Here is a 21,264-nt window from a genome sequence, read left to right on the forward strand (position 1 = left end):
TTGATTATTAATGATGATGGTGATGATGATGATGATGATGATGATGATGATAGTTGTTGTTGTGATGGCAGTTAAAAACAGGAAAAGATAAAAGTGACAGGTATCCTGTGAGACGGAGAGAGAGAGAGAGAGAGAGAGAGAGAGAAGTGTGAGAGTGAGAGTGAGAGCGGGACAGAGACAGATAGAAAGAGACAAGACAGAGAGGGAAGATTCGGTGGAAACCGCATTTACATACAGTCGGGGTTTCATGCTCCACGTGTGTGAAAACCCCACTGACCCAATTTGTAAGATTTTATTACTCCTGCTTTGATGTCCTGGTCGCACACGCTTTGATATGCGCGCGCGCTTTCCGATGTAAATAACTGGCGTCACTAAGAATGTGACACGGCCGACCCCTCCTCTCAAGTCCGGCCTGTCAGCCCACCGACATGTCTGAGGAAAGGCTTTGAAGTGCTAGGAACTGGAAATAAAAGACAAAAGGGCGGACACTTCAGTGAGCGGCGCATTTTCTGTGTGAAACTTCTTCGGACTGAGGCTGAAGAATCTAGACCTGCAGCTTCCCAAAGCGCAAAGCCTACTACTGTACTAAACCCTGGGTACATCAGATCACACACCCTACTACTGTACTAAACCCTGGGTACATCACACACCCTACTACTGTACTAAACCCTGTGTACATCAGATCACACACCCTACTACTGTACTAAACCCTGTGTACATCAGATCACACACCCTACTACTGTACTAAACCCTGTGTAGATCAGATCACACACCCTACTACTGTACTAAACCCTGTGTACATCAGATCACACACCCTACTACTGTACTAAACCCTGGGTACATCAGATCACACACCCTACTACTGTACTAAACCCTGGGTACATCAGATCACACACCCTACTACTGTACTAAACCCTGGGTACATCAGATCACACACCCTACTACTGTACTAAACCCTGGGTACATCAGATCACACACCCTACTACTGTACTAAACCCTGGGTACATCAGATCACACACCCTACTACTGTACTAAACCCTGTGTAGATCAGATCACACACCCTACTACTGTACTAAACCCTGGGTACATCAGATCACACCCTACTACTGTACTAAACCCTGTGTATATCAGATCACACACCCTACTACTGTACTAAACCCTGGGTACATCAGATCACACCCTACTACTGTACTAAACCCTGTGTAGATCAGATCACACACCCTACTACTGTACTAAACCCTGTGTAGATCAGATCACACCCTACTACTGTACTAAACCCTGTGTACATCAGATCACACACCCTACTACTGTACTAACCCCTGTGTACATCAGATCACACACCCTATTACTGTACTAAACCCTTTGTACATCAGATCACACACCCTACTACTGTACTAAATCCTGTGTAGATCAGATCACACACCCTACTACTGTACTAAATCCTGTGTAGATCAGATCACACACCCTACTACTGTACTAAACCCTGTGTAGATCAGATCACACCCTACTACTGTACTAAACCCTGTGTAGATCAGATCACACCCTACTACTGTACTAAACCCTGTGTACATCAGATCACACCCTACTACTGTACTAAACCCTGTGTACATCAGATCACACACCCTACTACTGTACTAAACCCTGTGTAGATCAGATCACACACCCTACTACTGTACTAAACCTTGTGTAGATCAGATCACACACCCTACTACTGTACTAAACCCTGTGTACATCAGATCACACACCCTACTACTGTACTAAACCCTGTGTACATCAGATCACACACCCTACTACTATACTAAACCCTGGGTACATCAGATCACACACCCTACTACTGTACTAAACCCTGGGTACATCAGATCACACACCCTACAACTGTACTAAACCCTGTGTAGATCAGATCACACACCCTACTACTGTACTAAACCCTGTGTACATCAGATCACACACCCTACTACTGTACTAAACCCTGTGTAAATCAGATCACACACCCTACTACTGTACTAAACCCTTTGTACATCAGATCACACACCCTACTACTGTACTAAACCCTGTGTATATCAGATCACACACCCTACTACTGTACTAAACCCTGTTTATATCAGATCACACACCCTACTACTGTACTAAACCCTGTGTAGATAATAATCATTATTATACAATTAACAGTTTACCGAAATATCATTATTAAAAAACATTATTTTTGTATTTTATATATAATTGCATGGGTGAAAGTTTCAAGTGCTTTCCAGTAATAGCTTATTTATTTATTTGTCTGTTTGTTTGTTTAACAACCAGAATAGAATATGCTAGAACATCTGTATATTTAAGGGTTAGAAACATTATTCTATTTTATACTGCCCTATTCTATTCTTTATTGTTTTTATTCTATTATTTAATAATATTCTAATATTCTAATAATTGAATAAAAACATTAAAGTCTAAAAAGGTACATATACAAATAATATAAAATAAATATATATATTATTTGTATATGTACCTTTTTACTGATAATAAAGTCTACTAAAAAATTTACTCTGTGTCTGATCTTTGGCCATTGTCCTGTTGGCCACCCCAACAATAAAACCCCCTCTTATGTGGACGGAGGTGTCGGGCCCTGTGCCGGGGCTGTAAAATCATACGCTACTGTAGTATTGCCCACACTCCAACACCCCCCCCCCCCAGGTACTTAGCAAACACGACGTCATCAGCCGTGTGGCCGACAGGTGAGCTTTACCAGGAAGGTGAGTGTTTAGTTAAAGTAAAACTCGCCTTTGCCCCGCGGCAGCTGACAGCAGGCTCCGGGGGCCATTATGTACCAGGCAGTCAGCTCGCCAGGATGTCCGTGAGCTACCTGTTGGAAAGGGACGGCGGCGCGATGTACAGCAACCCCACGCGGCACGTCAACCTCGGCTACAGCCACCAGAACGTGTACCCGTCTCCGCCGTACTCGGACTATGCCAGCTACCACCATGTCTCAGCAGTGGGCAACGAGCACCATCACGGAGCCCAGAGCGGCGGCGCGTGGAATCCCATGTACGCGCCTGCGCACGACGAGTGGCCGCTGTACACGCACGGCGCCACTCACGCGCCATTCCCGAGCCTCGGGCCGGTGAACGCGGGGAACGTCAGCGGCTTGGTGGCGCCGCAGGAGCAGCGCAGCATACCCAGTATCCCCGGTCCTCCTCAACTGTCCCCCCTGTCTGAGAGGGAACAGGCAGAGTGGGCAAGACGTACTGGACCTCCCGTGAGCAAAGGCGAGTTTTCCATGCGCTTTATGCAGCAATATTAAATTCTTATACTTATTTATGAAACTTTTTTTTTTAAAAAGTTAATACATAAATCTCTACACCAAACACTTTCCATGTCAAAAAAAAAAACAAACAAAAAAATTCCACCATATCTTATCTCTCTAATTATATTTCAATGTTTCCAATTACCTTTGACCCCATCACCCTAATATTCTTGGGACTTTTTCAAGACACTAAGCCAAAGGATATGAAAAGACCAAGAGTTATTATAATAATATTAATTTAGGACCTATTTATATTTCAAAAAACCTTTGCAAAGTTTCCTAGAGAATTTAATTTGCTTCAAAAAGAAATGCCCTAAAATATCTTCCAGGAAGCTTTTGTTACTAGAGTGCAGTTGTGTAGAAATTCACATTCAGGTATTTTCCTGAAATAAAAATTGAATATTGCACTGCTTTCACAGCACAGCGCTGCTTTAACAACAACGACTTTCACCTTGGACTGGACTGAAACTGAAATCCACTCACCTGACCACCTGCTAACGAAAATAAAAAATCTGAACAATAGGTGTATTAAATCACTCAAGCAATTAATGGTATCTTGAGTCACCATGTAGCATATAATTTAGACGTTATTAGCAATTTTCCACAGCCTTATAAGTGTTTCAGGGTTTATGAGGTTTATTTGAGGGTTTATAAGGCTCAGGGTTTATGAGGTGATAAGAAAGTGCTCCTCTTCGATCTAGCGTGTGTGTTGGTGTCTATGTGGCTCCCAGAGGCCTCATTATTTGTGAAATAACTTGTTATTTGTGTCATTTACTAAAAAACTTAAGAATGATCATTTTATAGTCCATTTAATGACGTTATTATCAGTTTAACAAAATATCAATTACCAAATAACAAAGAGAAATTCTTTTCAAAGTTTGTCCAAGGTCAGAAACAACAAACTTGAAAGAGTTGCGGTTTACATAACTGATCCTATGGCTAATTTAATATGTATAAAATGTTTCAAAATTGAGGTTATAGTGCAGTATTTATATTTGTGTTTATTTAACCTAATTGGTTTATTTGTTTATGCATTTATTCATTTATTAGAGGCTACCGAAGTGTGTCTCTATGACCTTAAGTATCCATATAGCCTACTTTATAACACCTGTTATGGGGTTATCTTTTGAGTAGTATATGAGTTTTGAGACCTCATATAGCAAGTGTTACCAATTAACCTCACAACTAAGGCTTTACTACTGTATTTTATCATTTTATTGACATGCACTATTTTACTCTATCCATGAACCACAGATTGTGTTAATGAGCCATTAGGCTACTGGTAAAATAATAGTAAAACATTTCTGGACATGAGTATTAGGCCATAGGAAGATAATGCATACTGTTAGACTAGTATTCAGTATATAGAAACCTGGTTTCTGGTCAAATTTAACATACTGTTTGCGTTTAACTAAGTACTATCTTCTTCTTCTTTCGGCTTTACCCTTCAGGGGTCGCCACAGCGAATCATCTCTCTAACTAAGTAATATCTTGATTTTTTTTTAAAAATCAGGGTTGAGGTTAAAAATCTGGGATCTTTAGGGAAAAAGTTTACATCCCACCTACTTCACTTCCTATTACACCTCACACCACCTGACTACAGTGTTTGTGGTCTTCTTTCTGGCTTTGGACTCACAAATCTTTAGAGCTCCCCCTTTTACAACAACACTGTGCTAGTCTAACTCCATGGAAATAGTGCTAAATAGTCTGTTGTGAAAAGGATCCACATGTCTGTAAACTACTTAGCTCATACAAAGTGAATCCCTCCAAAGTGAGCAAAGCTCCTTTATTTTGCTTACAAGTGCATAAAATAGGAACTCTATATAATGGCTTCACCTACATGTATGGTATCTGAAACACGTCGGCTACGTGTGCTCAACAAACACTAATTTTACTAACTATCTCATCAGAGCTCTGCCTCATTTCACTATGTATCTTTCTCAGGCTCAATTTACCTCATGTCTGTTTGAACCTCGTAGTCAGGAAGTGTTATGCTTGCTAGGAGAAACATGCTGGCGTCCCAGAGTCGCTGCTCTAACAGCCATACAATATTATTATGTTGCTAAGAAGTATAACTATGGTAGCTGGTCAATCTCTAGGTTAGTGGAACTCTAAAGCAGAAAATTTGACATTTGATGGTGATGTGGAGCATCCTAAAATTTGGAGACAAAATGCTCTAAATAAAAATAATAATAATAAGTAATCAGAAACAGAAGTGTTGAATAATTAGGAAAAGAATCATGAACATGATTCAAAACTACTGATATGTATGAACAAAGAAATCATTAACCCTCACATCCTGGGCCAAAACATTTTTACCACCCTCTTAAGACCTTCATAGAAAAAAATAATAATAAGCAGAGGAAGAGGAAGAAGAAGCAGAAGAAGAAGGAAAAAAAAAATTTCAATAGTAATTTATTTAATTTTTTTTTGCCTACTTTTATCAGATTATCAGTCCAGATCAAGCTATAGGAAGAGGCTGTGAGTCAGTGTTTCCTCATAGGTTATGGTGAAAGATGAACGCATGTAAACCACACTACAGTCAAGTTGCGTGTCCAAAGGTGGTGCAGTGTTGCCCAACATTAGTGTATTATCCATCACTGGGTCAAAGCACAAGGCGTCCTTGAACGCAGCAGCCTGTCTCCTGGTGAAAGATTTTCTGAAAAGCTAACAGGAGAAGCCAGGCTGTCTGATGACATGCAGGCCGCACCCTGCTGTGTCCACTTCAGGAGGAACCCACGAACGCTGATAACACTGACAGGGGTGCATGTGTGTAGGTGTGTGCGTGTGTCCGAAGACAGATAGCCAAAGTGTGTGTGTGTGTGTGTGTGTAGAGAGAGAGAGAGAGAGAGAGAGAGATATGGCAAACGGCTACCTGATAGATCAAGAAACTCAAGGTAAATGAGGAAATAAGATATGAAATTCATATGGCGTCAAAATTCACGTTTCAACTTTGGAACATTAGTCACTGAACATTTAGGAAATAGTGATTTTCCATGCACTATACAGTTCAATACAAGTTATCGGGCCAAGTTATGAGTTACGAATAAAAAAAAAAATGTCCAAGCCTTCAATCTAGTGTCCATAATCAGCTCGCTGTGTCTAGGAATAAATGTCACTCATACTACACATGTTTATATAACACATACACAAGTGTCTAAGTGTGTGTTTCCTGTATACATGTTTGCTTCAGCCCATGTGCTTGGATTAACATGCCGGTAATAGCATGTCTTATCTAACAGGTTAGACTTATATCAATATATCATCAGCTCAGCTTCACGTCGGGACACATTCAAGATCAATTCCATTAGTGACTAAACCAGCTTAAGCACTGGGTGTATATATTTGTTTTTGGCCTGTTTTTCCACAGTGCAAACAAGATTTGATAAGATTTACCACAAAACGTGAGCTGGTATTTGTGGAGCCTGTGAAATATTTAAAGAGTACAACTTATAATGTAAGGTATATATTATATAAATACAGACATTACATAAAGAAAAAACTTACACATAGGAACATTATACTAATATTGGGTAAAGCCTCAGTTTGCTCTCAAAATAGCCTCAGTTCTTCATGGCATGGATTCCACAAGATGCAGGAGAAATTACTTTAAGATTCTGGTCCATGTTGACCTCAGAGAGTTTTTCTGGTGCACTTTCATGCCATAAACTTCCCGTTCTGCCGCATCATGAAGATGTTCAATTTGATTCGGATCCGTTTACTAGGAAGGTCACTAAAGGACGCTGAACTCGTTGTCATGTTCATGGAACCAGTTTGAGATAACTTTTGCTTTGTGACGTGGAGGATTATCCTGGAAGTAGCCATTAGAAAATGCTAAATTGTGGTCATGAAGTGATGCATATGGTCCACATCAATACTCAAATAGGCTGTGGAAATTCCAGCAATGATTGATTGGCATTAAAGAGCCGAAATTTTGGCAAGAAAACATTTCCCACACCATTACACCACCACTACCATCCTGGACTGTTGAGGCAGGTTGGGTTCATATAGTTTCATGATGTATGTACCAAATTCTGACCCGATTATCTCTGTGCCTCAGCAAGAATTAAGACTCATCAGATTTCTGTCTAGTTTTTAAAATGACAAAAATTACAATTATACATAAATGATAAAAATGTAAAATACATAATACTGAAGTAAATAAAACATACATGTAATATATTGGATCCTTTTAAAAATGGTTAAAGACAAGCAGGAAACTGTTGTCTACCAGGACAATCATTTAAAAATATAATATGATGAAAACATTGCACATTATTTACACATTCATTAAATAGGACTTTCCGTGGTCTGATTAATTTTTTATCAGAATGACGTAGTTAATAATTGTGGCACATAGGCTTGCTCTTGCAGGCAAACAGAGGCTTTTTGTATTTCGTGTTATTACTCTGTGTCATAAGCAAATATTAATAGACAATGTGATGTCAGTCATTGGAAACTGATACTTCAATGTGGAGGCATGTACAGTAGTTTATATGGTCTCTTACCTGTATTGAGGCATCTGATGTTCTGTAAATTGCCAAGCTGACATTTCATATCAAATCGTTTGATCTGCATGTGAATGGGAAGTGTTAAAAGTACACAAAATCTTGAAATGGAAGTAAATGTAATGCAGCATAAATGTTGCAGCATATTCACTCAAGCTTTTAAATTGACTTAATTTATGAAAACTTAGATCAAAAATATAAAGATTCACGGAAAATGCATGCACCTTAGATCCCACACTAAATTTTGTTATCAGCGATTAATAATTTAACAACAACTTTCATATTTTAAACATTTCACTTTAGCTAGCCTAACTCAGACGATACAACTGAATGCAAGTAGTTAACTTTCAGAATACATACAATTGTTTTGATTACTACAAAGTGTTTAGATAGATTACAGTGATGGGTTTTGGGTCTCATCCTCGCTGTTTCATCTGTTCAAAATTTAGATTTGTTATGAATTTAGATCAGTTTCTTGAAGTTCTTGAACATCTAAAGAAAAAATGTAATAGATTAAAATATAAAAAAATATATAAATATAGAAGTGTAGTGATGAAGTGTTTGAACGTGTATTGAGTAGAGTTTAGATATTGTTCTTCTGAAATGTGACAAATGGTAATATTTCAATTTTTATATTTTAATAAGATTCTCAAAAAGTGAGATTTTCTCTTTATGATATTTTGCTGACGTTAATTTTTTTTGCATTATAGGAGGGAAGACAAGGACAAAGGACAAATACAGAGTGGTGTACAGCGACCACCAGCGCTTGGAGCTTGAGAAGGAATTCCACTTCAGCCGCTACATCACCATCAGACGGAAGGCTGAGCTCGCCGTGGCTCTCAACCTCTCCGAACGCCAGGTGCATGAGACCTCACTACTTACAGAGAGCAGAAAAAGGATTTTTATTGATAAATTAATTCAAGCTGTAGACATAACACTGTCTGGACTGGCATTCAAACTGGTAAACATGTTAACTGCTGCAGTGAATGTCTTTGTCTAAAGGTAACTCTAAAGTGACAAGTTGACAAAAAAAAAATCTAGATTTGGATTAACCTATGAGATTAATGTAGCTAATGAGACATGAAATATATTAATCATGGCAGTTTGATTTTTAGGATCAGCTTTTTAAAATGATTTTTGGATTTAAAAATCGTCAATTCAATTTAGTTACTAATTGTAGGCTATAATGTGAGCATATTCGTTTCTTTTTATTCTTTCAAATATTTATTCATTAATTTTTTTATTTAATTGTTTAATTGTAATTAGTTTTTCATTTTTAGGAATTTTAGTTCTAGGTTCAAATTGAAAGGTCTGATACAGGCAAAACATGTTTAATGCTTTATTCAAGATTATCAATTAAAAAAGTCAGTCATTATATCTGGACAAATATGCCAGATATATAAAATGGGACTAATGTAAACAGAAAGATAAGTAAGTCTTCTTTTTTAAAATTTTCTTTTCTTTTCTTTTCTTTTCTTTTCTTTTCTTTTCTTTTCTTTCTTTCTTTCTTTCTTTCTTTCTTTCTTTCTTTCTTTCTTTCTTTCTTTCTTTCTTTCTTTCTTTCTTTATTTATTTATTTATTATAATTAGGTTCAGAGCCATGTGCTTCCTTTAGTTTACTTGTTCATTTTAATAAAAGAATGCACTTGAACATTGTAAATTTTCATTTTCATGTATGTCTTTTTTTTAATGAATGAACACAGATTTTATTTTTGGTTGATGTTTCAAGGCTTTTAATATTAAATGGATTAATGGACTAATGTCTTTATCTGATCTGACACTGGTAAATATCTACTTTTGTACTGTTCTCTACCTACTAACAGGAACTTGATTTCTGTTCCTCTTGATATTTTATGTTAAACAGGTAAAGATCTGGTTTCAGAACAGACGTGCCAAAGAGAGGAAGCTGAACAGGAAGAAGATCCAGCAGTCACAGCAGGCCTCCACCACTACAGCCACTCCACCGACCATCGATATCCACACAAGCGCTGCTATAGTCGCGAGCACTAGCGGCAGCTTGCTGACAGAGACGTTATCTACGGCTATTAAAGAAGAATACTAAAAACTGCTGATAGCAAGAGGTGGAACATGCAATGTGGACGTTAAACTAAAGAAACCAAACGTTTACACTACACTCTCAGTGATATCACTAAGAGCACACATGAAAATTTACCACTACACAAGAAATAACAAACGAATGAAGCACAATATTTTAATTGCTTTTCAGTTATTACAGAAATTGCCATCATGATTAAACGGGAAGCATAAGCTCCAGGGAAATGCAGCTGTTTTGAAACCTTTGACAATTATTAATGATGTACCTTTTTAGACAGACTTTTGGTCTATATTTGATGTTGTTTGAACTGTATGTGTGAAGTGTTTTGTACTGTGTGCCAAACCAATTAGACTATTAACTATTTGGAACAAGTAAATAAACTATAAATAAGATGCATTAATCTTTGTACACAGAATAAAATTTAATATTGTAAAACATCAGAATTCTGTAATCCTTAAAAACAACAAGGAAAGGAAAGGCAGAGGAGGGGACGTGTCTTGCGTTTTATGGCTGTAAGTCATGTCATTTGGTAACGCTAAGATGGTAAATAAATGCACGGCTGTCATGTGAAAAAGATTGGCTGCTGAACACCTGCCGTGTGGATAACGAGGATATGGAGGAATGTTCCTTCAGCAAAAGGAGTTACTTTGACCTGTTGGTCGTTAAGTGCTGGGTGTGGCGTGGCCAAAGTTGCTCGCATCGTTTCATATGATTCATCTCATTTAGAGATACAAGATACGTGATAGTTTTCCACATTTGGCTCCACGCGATGCCACGTCTACAAACACAACCTTTGCTTTGGAAATACAAGATTGTTTTTTTTTTTAATGACACAAATTCAGTGCATACTCTGCGTTATGTGGTCTTGTGTGTAATAGATTTTAAAGAGTACAGACTTAAAAGTTCAGTCGAATGAATGCAGGAACAGGAATTACAATGTATATGGCAATTTGAAACATTGCATGAAAAATTTTTATATTAAATCAAGATAACCAAGATGACATGATATTGCTTATGTTATGATAATTCATCAGTTAATTCCATTTATATTGTACAATGCCTCGTCAAAGATGTGAAAATCCAGATATAGGTTTACAGTTGAGGTTAAAAGTTTACATACCCCTAGGCTAAAGATATTCGGCCTCTGTTTTCTACCACTCCATGCATTTTGTGTTTTTTTTTTTTTTTTGGCGTCCTACAGAGTAGTTTAGAGTCCTACACTGCTAAGCCCTGCAAAAGGCTATCGTACAAGGAAGAAGCTCCACTTTTTTTTTTTTTACTACCAAAATAATTACAGCCAGATAGTAAGTGTATATGTGTTCAGCAGCCATTTGGAAGTGTGGACTCTGGTCAGATGAGACACACATTCAACTGTTTGGAACTGTTAATGATCAGCACTATGCACAAAGGAAAATGTGATGGGCCACATTTATTTTAAACCAGAAAGGGTGAATAAAATTCTAATAAGATCTGAAATAGTTAATCAAATGATGTGAAAGGAAGGTCAGTCATAGATAAATGTCAACTCCATGACTTACTCGGGATGTTCTCCTTAACGACGGAGCAAAATAATAAATAAACAGCACCGGGGCTGACCTACATATAGTTTATAACTGCTCAGAGCGGATACGGTGTGCTGTACAGATTATCCAATACAGCACACCCTTACAGAAAAGCCACATTAACATTTCACTGTCATTCCACAGAAAGGGTGTGGTCTGACCTTTTATGATGGGGTTAGATGCGATGACTTAATCGAGATACTAATCTGTGTCCAAAAAAAGCGAGCGTTTGCATTTGTAATAAGTTCCACTCTTCTAGGAAGGCTTTTCCAATAAATTTTGATGCGTCACTGTCGGGCATAAGTGAGATCAGATACTGATGATGTAAGAGTGAGGAGGTCTGGGGTGCAGTCTGTGCTCCAGTTCATCAGAAAGGTGTTCAGTGGGATTGAGTCAGAGTCAGAGCTCTGTGCAAGAGTTCCTCCACTCCAGCTTTGGCAAACCAAGCCATCATGGAGCTCATTTTGTGCACATGCTGGAACATTGTTCCTCAAAGTTCCAGCGAGAAGAAATCGTATTGCTACGGCATAACTCTGTGAGAGAACTCTGTGACAACACCATCAGGATAATCAGGTGTCCACATACTTTTGGCCACACAGAATATAAGTGTACAGGTGTTACAGATTTGATCCCATTAGCTAATAGTAACTTATAACAAACTGAAGAAGTCTACTATTATGCCTCTAAATCAGGGGTGTCCAATCTTATCCAGGTGTGGGTGCAGGTTTTCATTCCAACTGAGCAGAAGCTACACCTGAGTTTACTGAAAGCCCAGATCTACTGATTAGCCAGTTGGAATCAGGTGTAGCTTTTGCTCGGTTGGAACCCACACCGGCCCTTTCTGGATAAGTTTGGACACCCCTGCTCTAAATAATGAATACCGTTGGCATGATGGAAAACGTTTGCTCATCTGTTTGTTTATTGTGGGGGCAGGGAATAGTTCACTTCTTTGTTAGCTTTTTTCCGTATGTAAATTTCTTACAGGACTATTGCTTTTCAGATATTGTCCACATGTATGTACCATGCAGGTGAAATGCATTTTACGCAAATGCAATTTTATGTTCACCCATACTATATGCAGATGTTCACATAAACACTTATAAAACATGTCTCACATCCTATATATCAAAGCTGTACATTGCAGTTGAGGTAGACTTGACTCATCTGTGTCAGTGCTTCGGTGCTTGCGTGTTCACCTTCACACTGCTCGTTGTATCTGCTTTCTTTTTCCTTAATGATATGCAATGGCTGTTTACAGGAACAATGTCGAAAACAGAAAGGCTTAGTTGTGAGGTTTGGTAATGCATCAAACATTAACCATGCGGAAGCTGTAAAGAGCTGCTCTGGATGAGGTGATAATGGGCTGTAAAGATAATGTACCTCTGCATTCTGATACTTTTGACCTTAGACCCTATTTTCTAATCCTGTCGGCCACTTTAAAGAATTAAAGATAAATTGAAACTTTGAGGACCTTAAAAAAATGAATTCCCTTTCAAGTATTTTTTGTGATATTAGGATCACTGAGCTGAGTAAAAAGCTAGAACGTAGATTGTATTTTTACATGTAGGCTTCTATAGCAGGAAGAGAGAACTCTTCCAGCTACAGTATCTTTTTCTTGCACATGTGTACACACTCGTACACAGCAGCTCACACAAGACTCAGTTCTAGTTTGTGACAGCTCCACACGCTTCATGTTATCTCATAACGTGAATCATGGCATGTCAACTCGCTCTCTGTCCTCTATAACCTTAGTTTACCTTCGCAAAATCAAGCCTGGCCTTGGTGATTATCTGCTATGTGGTTTGTTATCAGTAATAATAATAAAAAAAACCCTGATACATATTCATCCCGTGTTGTCCTGTGTTTTGTTTATTGGCATTTTCACACGGAAAGAGGAATATTCATCGAACTACAGGACATCGAGCTGTACGCTGTGTGTTAGGTTGCTGAAAGGATCGACTAATCGTGACTCTCTTCATGGAAATTTACAGAGAGCTAAATCTGTGCTATGTCCTTAAGCTGAATTATTTATCTGAGAGACATCACGTAGACACAGTATAATGAACTTTCATGTCACAGGGTGCAGGATAAAAGAAAAATACTTTCAGTTAAAGCCCATATTTATGAATTATTCTAAATCTTTAATGTTTGTAATGATCTTGCATTTTACTATAATAATGCTTCATAAACTTCTAATGAAGTTACTTACTTACACTATAAGTAAGTTAATATAGTTAATATAAAATATATTTTATATAGTTAATATAAAATAAATAAACCTGTAAATAATTATAAAGCAGTTGTTAATAATATTATATATCTGTTAAGTTACTACCAATTAAAAAAGCATTATAAATATTTTAAATCTCATCAATGAGATTCCAGTTGCTTTACAATGAAGAAGTATACCACATTCATTACCAACTTACAAATTATTAGAACATGCATTGCATCCTGGTTAAAGATGATCTGAAGTCTATCCAGGGAACACCGGGTGTAAGACGGGAATACACAGTGGAGTATGGGGAGTATGGACACCAGCCCATCACACCATGTGCACACATTCACACCTAGCAGTGAATGTTTTTTTGGAGGACTGAACATAACAAAGAACCTGGAGGAAACCCATGCTGACAGAAACTCCTAACAGAGAGTAAACAGGATCGAACCGGAGACCATGGAGTTTTGATGTGAAGCAACGAAAAGGTGTGTTGTGGTTTTTTTTTTTATTTGGGGGTGGGGGGGGGGCACTCTTATAGAAGCACATATATAAATAAATAGTCACATGATGCCTAAACCTATACTACTTAAATGTATAGCATCAAACTTTTCTCTCAATGTTGACAATCTTCTGTATAATATACACCCATCAGCCATAATATTAAAACCACTGACAGATGATATGAATAAAATGGATTATCTTGTTACAGTGACACCTTTCCAGCAGTGGGAAATACACTATAGACCTTTGTATCAGAGCCAGCAACTATTTCAGCTTTACAGCTTCAGAGTCTGACTGATCCTGGTTTACTGTCTGTCGAGTTTCACATGTTCTTCCTGTGTATGTGTGGGATTCCTCCAAGTTTCCTACCACCTCATGAACATGTTCCTTAGGAGTGAATGAGTGTGTGACTATGTATGTCCACCTTATAACATTATGACCACCTGCTTAATATTGTGTTGGTTCCCCTTTTGCTGTCAAAACAGCCCTGACCCGTCAAGGCATGGACTCCACTAGATCCCTGAAGGTGTGCTGTGGTATCTGGCACCACGATGCTAGCAGTAAATTACAGCACTTACAGGAATTGAGGGAAACTTTTGATAGATACTGACCACTGCAGACCGGGAACAAACCACAAGAGCTGTAGTTTTGGAGATGCTCTGATCCAGTCGTCTAGCCATCACAATTTGGCCCTTCATCAAACTCGCTCAAATCCTTACACTTGCCCATTTTCTCTGCTTCCAACACATCAACTTTAAGGACAGAATGTTAATTTGCTGCCTAATATATCCCATGATGGGGAGATAATCAGTGTTATTCACTTCACCTGTTAGTGCTCATAATGTTATGTCTGATCGGTGTATATAATGCACTGTAACAGACTGGTGCCATTCAGGGTGTGTTCCTTCTTAGCCTCTGGATTCACCAGGTCTCTTTTAAGGTCTTTTTAAGAGGAAAAGTCTCAATCTGTAATGTGTCAATTCTGTGTGTATAAATGAACCCTGAACACTCTCCTAACCTTAAATGTTAGGTAAAATCTGTCAAGATTATAGTTAAACATGTACATAAAGCTTTGCCTCCAGAACCTACAGTAGCTCAGAGTTGAACTACATTTAGCTTGGCAATGACCGCTATGACCTCAGTTTTTAAATGTGCTCGGCCATTCAGTTGCCTATAAACCAAGATATAACACAATAAACACAGAATTTGGTTCATACTCAATTGTGAGTATAGTCAAGAGTGCATGTGCCGTCATGTTTTTTTCTGTAGCATGCATGAAGCTAAAAAAAAGAAAAAACACAAACATGCAGTCTGTTCTGTGTTCCAAATGGTCAGCTATATAATATATTCGTACTGAGGCTGTACCTTAAACAATATTTTATCATGTTCTACTCCTGACCATCTTTTATGAGTTAGAAATAAAATAAAACCTGACTCTTGCACCTTTAACCTTTGTAACTTTTCATGCAACCTGAGTCATGCGAATTGTTATGAATTTGCAATGAGTTTTTTTTTTTTTTATGTAGAGCTCTAACCACAAGGGAGCTGGAAGACTTCACAAATAAAAAGCATATTTATTTATACAAAATATATTGAATTAAGGAAGCAGTAGAAATAAAACATCTGTTAAGATAGAAATAATGACTTCGAGCTGCTGAGGCTGCATCTAAAACCGCTGCTCAAACATTACAGTCCATCCACATTTATCTCACACTCTCACAGTACAATGTACTAAAAGTTCAAATTCAAGCCTCCGAGCCGTCAGGAATTGTGTGTCTTCCTGTGAGCCACATTTAGCCTTCTGCTGATCTGGTCTATGAGGAATTGCCATGGAAAGCAGCACTTAGTACGTTCACTAGAGGGCGCCCTCTGCTACCCTCTTGAACAGAGCCCTTCTCTGCTGCGCCGTCATGTTCTCACAGCTCTCCAGAAGATTAGCGATGATCAGGGTCTGCTGCACGCTCTTAGCCTTTACCCACACCCTGCCGTTTAAACCCACCACCATCTCGAAGGGGAAGATCTTCTCAAGGTCTTTCACCATCTCGCTCTGAGGTGCGAGAAGCCTGGGAAAAGAAAAGCAGAAAGTCAGGGTGTAAATTAAAAGGTTCTGGATGGAAGCAACTAAAATGGAAACAATGCTTTTAATATTGCAGCAAAACACCACAGTGCGGGTTACCGGCTTATACGAAACGAGACACTCAGAGCTTTAGGGAATTTGTAGTTTTTCATAAGTATTTCTGTTTTTATGTAGCCTACTAAAACTGTTTTTTATCTTTAAAGTAAAACGTGATATCAAATCTATTTCTGCTCTCGTAGATGCCCCGAGTGCTTGTTCAAAAGCCTATAAAATATGAAGGTGTTATCTTTAACCACTAAAATTCTGTGTAAGGTTATGCAACAGAGGGAAAAACACACGTCTAACACTGAAAGCTAACACTTAAAAAGTCCTCACTTATTTTATATCAAACTTGTGAGGGGAAAATAATTCATTTGTTTATGCAGATAGCAAATGTCGTCTTCTTTTTCCGGCTTTTCCCTTCAGGGGTCACCACAGCGAATCATCTCTCTCCACCTATCCCTATCTTCTGCATCCTCAACACTTATACCCACTAGCTTCATATCCTCATTTATTTCATCCATATACCTCCTCTTTGGCCTTCCTCTTTTCCTCCTTCCTGGCAGCTCCATGTCCAACATTCTCCTATCAATATACTCACTCTCCCTCCTCTGGACATGTCCAAACCATCTTAACCTGGCCTCTCTAACTTTGTCCCCCAAACGTCCAACATGAACTGTCCCTCTGATGTACTCGTTCCTAATCCTGTCCAACCTTGTCACTCCCAAAGAGAACCTCAACATCTTCAGCTCTGCTACCTCCAGCTCTGACTCCTGTCTCTGTCTCAGTGATACTGTCTCTAAACCATACAGCATGGCCGGTCTCACCACTGTCCTGCACACCTTCCCCTTGATTCTTGCTGAAATTTTTCTATCACAGCAGATAGAAAATGTCTGATAAGTCTATTCCCATTCTGCTGGTGTACTGGAACACCAGTGTACTGGTAAAAAGGGTTAAAAAACCGACATGAAAGCAAGGAAAAGAAAGCAAGAGATAGAAAGAACGGGCCTATAATCAGACCCCAGGGTTTATTAAAAGTTGGCTTAAGTGGAAATGTGTGTATTGTCATGACTAATTTCTTACACACACACCCTCAACCAACATAAACTTAAATAAATAAATAAAGTTATTAGTTACCAGGAAAGTTAGCAGCAGGGTTAATCGATTAATCTTACTTTTTAGGGGTTGAGATAAAGTTAAAGTTGCAAATTACCAGATGAAATTTTTATACAAACTTGCTTTAAATCTCCCAATCTTGCTTAAACTCAGGTGACAAAAAGCAGAAAGTGTGTTTTAGGGAATGTGGATTGAATAAACTAGTAATTTGGTGCAACTGAGTTATTCAAGATATCTTGTGTGCATGAAGATGAGAGTTTCTTTTTCCCTTAATAAATGAAATCATCATTTATAAACTGCATTTTGTATTTACTTGCATTATCTTTGTGTAATATTAAAATTTGTTTGATGATCTGAATCTTTTAAGTGTGACAAATATGCAAAAAAAAAAAAACAGGAAGGGGGCAAAAACCTTTTCACAGCACTTAGGATTTAAAAAAAATCCATATTCCAGATGTTGCATTACTATTTAAATTGAAGAAAATTTGTGATCTTGTCTGTTCTAACTGCTTTGTACAAAAGGTTAGATTTTCTACAAGTTTTATCCCTTCTACTGAAGCAGGTGTTTAGATGACACAGATGGAGCTGATCTAAGGTGAATACAGTAATCCACCGTTTATGGCGGGGTTTATGTTCCAAACCCACCCGCGATAAACGATAATCCGCGATACACGGACGCCACCCCCAATTATTATTATTTTTTTTGTTTAAGCCGTAAATGAACCTCCCACACTCTTTAAACACACACAGAAAACATTTGCCAACATATAGAGAGATGAATTTTGGGTAAATTCGTAGAAATATGACATTTATAGTGAGTACTATATGTATGTACAGTATGTTTCTTGCCAGAAGCCTTAGAAGGTGCAGAGCGTTTGAGCGACATAATAGGGCTTGGAGAAAACTCGTAAAAATACAGCGTACACAGAACAAAACCAAACACTCGGGACGGTGACACGTGAAGAACTGGGATGCTGGAGAATTCTGCTTTCGTTTCACCAACTGCACGCATAGCCAGCAGCCAATCACAATCTTGATTAAATGAATGGTGCATTCCAATTGGCCGGACTCGTTCCTCCAGCCGTACTGTATTTAGATTTTCAGCATCCCCGCACCGCGCTTTCCTAAACAACGCTACGTGTTCTTATTAACATTTTACTTCATTTTAATTAATGTTTATATTTTGTAATTAACAATTATATTTTTTATTAATAAATTACCTTATTTCAGCATAAAAACAATTCACTATAAGATGTGGATACCGCGATATACCGGGAAAATCCGTAAAAATCTGCGATATACCGGGACCGCGATAATACAGGGGGATTACTGTAATCAGATTTTAGACATAAGAATAACTTGAATAATCCGAAGTTGCAGAGTCTGTTTCGGGCTTGAGTGGTCGCTGACATTATTAAAGTAAATACTGGACATTCCTAATTCTAAACATCTCTGATATATGTGGAAAGATTCTACTCAAGTTGTTGTCAATAATTTGTAATAAAACCCAAATTTAAGTAGCCTTATTTGTCACATATACATTACTGCTCAGTGAAATTCTTCTGGAGGTTGAGGGCCTTGTTCGGTGGCACCTCTCCGGCACTGGGGCTTGAACCCCAATCTTCCGATCAACAACCTAGAACCTTAACCACTTGAGCAACCACCATGCTCTTTTTTTGCATTAAATTGAAAGACTGCCACTAGCGCTCTCGGACTTCTGGACCCCTCTGTATTAATATTCAGCATGGTGCTACTAAAAGATCTCTGCACACCTTCGAACTAATCCCAGAGACACCTTGAAGAGAAAGCCGCCTGCTCCGAACACTCCCATCCCGTTGGCCCGGCCACAGCTGTCTATACACACCAGCTCCGGCTCCATGTCCTTGTTTGCGATGATGAACTGGGCGTACACCAGATCCCCCACCTGTATAGTGGTAAAATTAAAAATTGTACTTAATTTCAGTGCCATTGTTCTGAAAAGACAATCAGGACTTTCAGTGATGTGAACTGTACCTGCACATTAGGTCTGTTCCTTTTAGTCGCTCCTTCAAAGGCTAAGTAGGACAACGAGGCCTGCTCACTGCCTCCCACGTCCACTTTAAAGATGTCGCCGGACTTCGCCGTCACTATGCCGATCACACTCTCGCCTTTAACTGGAACATACTGGAGAGAAATTGTTCACAATATATACTACCAATCAAAAGTTTGGACACACCTTCTAATTCCATAGTTTTTCCTGATGTTTATTTCTTTCTACATTGTAAAACAATGCTGAAGGCGGCCGAAATACACAATAATCTCATTTGAACAGTTGATATTGAGATATGTCGGCTACTGATGCTCTGTAAAGCCTTCATAACGGCTCTAATCTGAGGTGCTGTTCATTGGTGATTTCTGAGGCTGGTAACTCTAAATGAACTTCTCCTCTGCAGCAGAGGTAAGTTTTGGTCTTGCTTTACTGGGTTGGTCTTCATGTGAGCCAGTTTCATCATGGTGCTTGATGGGTTTTGCAAATACACTTGACAATACTGTTCTTGCAAGAACTATTCCAGAACACCTGACCTTCGTGTCTTAAAATAACAACTGACTGTTTTTTGTTGTCATTACATATGGATTACTGAAGTCCATGTGTGTTATTTAATAGTTCTGAAATCTCCAGTATTGTTCTAGAATGTAGAAAATAAATCCCTAAACAAAAAACATTGAATTAAAAGGTGTGTCCAAACCAAGCCATTTTATATAAAGCAACATGCTGTTTGCTATTCAGCATGGAAAAATGTTCATTAAGGGAGTTCATTAGCATGGCTAGCTCGTGATCTATGAGATGATGAGCACGACAGTGTATTGGTATTAAAATGGAAGCTCTAGAAAAGTGTCTGTTTAAGCAGAGTGTAAAGATGAGGAGGTGGACAGACTCGAAGATTAATAAAGCGCTGCTGCATCACACTCCTAAGTTTTCCACCCCGCACCACTGATACAGTACATATGATCACCGTGTGGCCTGCAGGTTCTTACGCGTTTCTGCTGGGAGTCTATCCAGTACATACTGGGCTGTTTATGGCGCAGGATGCCGCTTTTATACACCAGGATCTCGTCTCCGTTTCGGCGCAGTCCCGGTCCACAAACGATCTTTTCAGATTTAATGTTGCTGTCCTCCTCTACAGAGGACACATCAAACTGGAAAACATCTCCAGGTAAAACCACCTCACCTATCTGAGCCTTAAAACAAGAGTGTATGGCGTTCATGATCAGATATTTATATTATACACCATACACATGCTACAATATGCACTTTCAACATTCCCACGTGAAGCGGGTAGTGTGAAAACAAACGTAGATAGATTTCCGGTTTTTGGAACAGTCTTTCAAAATAAAAGGCCTAGATATGCAGCCAGAAAGTTCATTGATTGATTCATTCATTCATTCATTCATTCATTCATTCATTCGTTCATTTATTCATTCTAGTCAGGAACCTCCTTAACCTTATAAATGAAAGAAAAACCTCGAAAAACATTTAAATGACTATATTGGCAAAATGTTTTTATTTTAAATGTGTAAAATTATAAGGGTTATATAAGGAATTTTCTGAGCTCACAGAATCCTTTCTATTTAAATTGTTGTTTTTTACTTTTTACGTATTATTATTATTATTGTTATTGTTGTTGTTGTTATTATTATTATTATTATTATTATTATTATTATTGTTGTTGTTGTTGTTGTTGTTGTTCTTCTTCTTCTTCTTCTTCTTCTTCTTATTGTTATTGTTGTTGTTCTTGTTATTATTATTATTATTATTATTATTATTATTGTTATTGTTGTTGTTGTTGTTGTTCTTCTTCTTATTATTATTATTATTATTGTTCTTGTTCTTGTTCTTCTTCTTATTATT

The 21,264-nt window shown here is 38.2% G+C and overlaps 2 protein-coding genes across 2 annotated transcripts; one reads left to right on the forward strand and one right to left on the reverse strand.

The window, feature by feature from the left end:
* The first annotated feature begins 2,753 nt into the window (after nt 1–2,753).
* Nucleotides 2,754–10,335, forward strand: cdx1a (caudal type homeobox 1a). Its single transcript, XM_058408291.1, has 3 exons — nt 2,754–3,257; nt 8,514–8,662; nt 9,668–10,335. Exons 1-3 carry the CDS (start codon nt 2,840–2,842, stop codon nt 9,863–9,865), a joined length of 765 nt encoding a protein of 254 aa, XP_058264274.1. The 5' UTR covers nt 2,754–2,839; the 3' UTR covers nt 9,866–10,335.
* A 5,391-nt stretch (nt 10,336–15,726) lies between these two features.
* LOC131364857 (exosome complex component RRP40-like) lies at nt 15,727–20,705 on the reverse strand. Its single transcript, XM_058408292.1, has 4 exons — nt 20,391–20,705; nt 19,389–19,538; nt 19,148–19,299; nt 15,727–16,206 (listed from the first exon to the last, which is right to left on the reverse strand). Exons 1-4 carry the CDS (start codon nt 20,619–20,621, stop codon nt 15,999–16,001), a joined length of 741 nt encoding a protein of 246 aa, XP_058264275.1. The 5' UTR covers nt 20,622–20,705; the 3' UTR covers nt 15,727–15,998.
* Between the last annotated feature and the right edge of the window lie 559 nt (nt 20,706–21,264).

The sequence above is a fragment of the Hemibagrus wyckioides genome, linkage group LG14 (assembly GCF_019097595.1).
Source record: "Hemibagrus wyckioides isolate EC202008001 linkage group LG14, SWU_Hwy_1.0, whole genome shotgun sequence".
In the NCBI taxonomy this organism is placed as follows: domain Eukaryota; kingdom Metazoa; phylum Chordata; class Actinopteri; order Siluriformes; family Bagridae; genus Hemibagrus; species Hemibagrus wyckioides.

Coding starts and splice junctions, on each gene's coding strand:
- cdx1a (XM_058408291.1), top strand. CDS start 2,840: ATGTCCGTGAGCTACCTGTTGGAAAGGGACGGCGGCGCGATGTACAGC. Junction 3,258..8,513: donor TGGACCTCCCGTGAGCAAAG/GCGAGTTTTCCA, acceptor TTTGCATTATAG/GAGGGAAGACAAGGACAAAG. Junction 8,663..9,667: donor TCAACCTCTCCGAACGCCAG/GTGCATGAGACC, acceptor TATGTTAAACAG/GTAAAGATCTGGTTTCAGAA.
- LOC131364857 (XM_058408292.1), bottom strand. CDS start 20,621: ATGAACGCCATACACTCTTGTTTTAAGGCTCAGATAGGTGAGGTGGTT. Junction 19,300..19,388: donor GGAACAGACCTAATGTGCAG/GTACAGTTCACA, acceptor ACCACTATACAG/GTGGGGGATCTGGTGTACGC. Junction 16,207..19,147: donor TCTCTGGGATTAGTTCGAAG/GTGTGCAGAGAT, acceptor TTCTTTTCCCAG/GCTTCTCGCACCTCAGAGCG.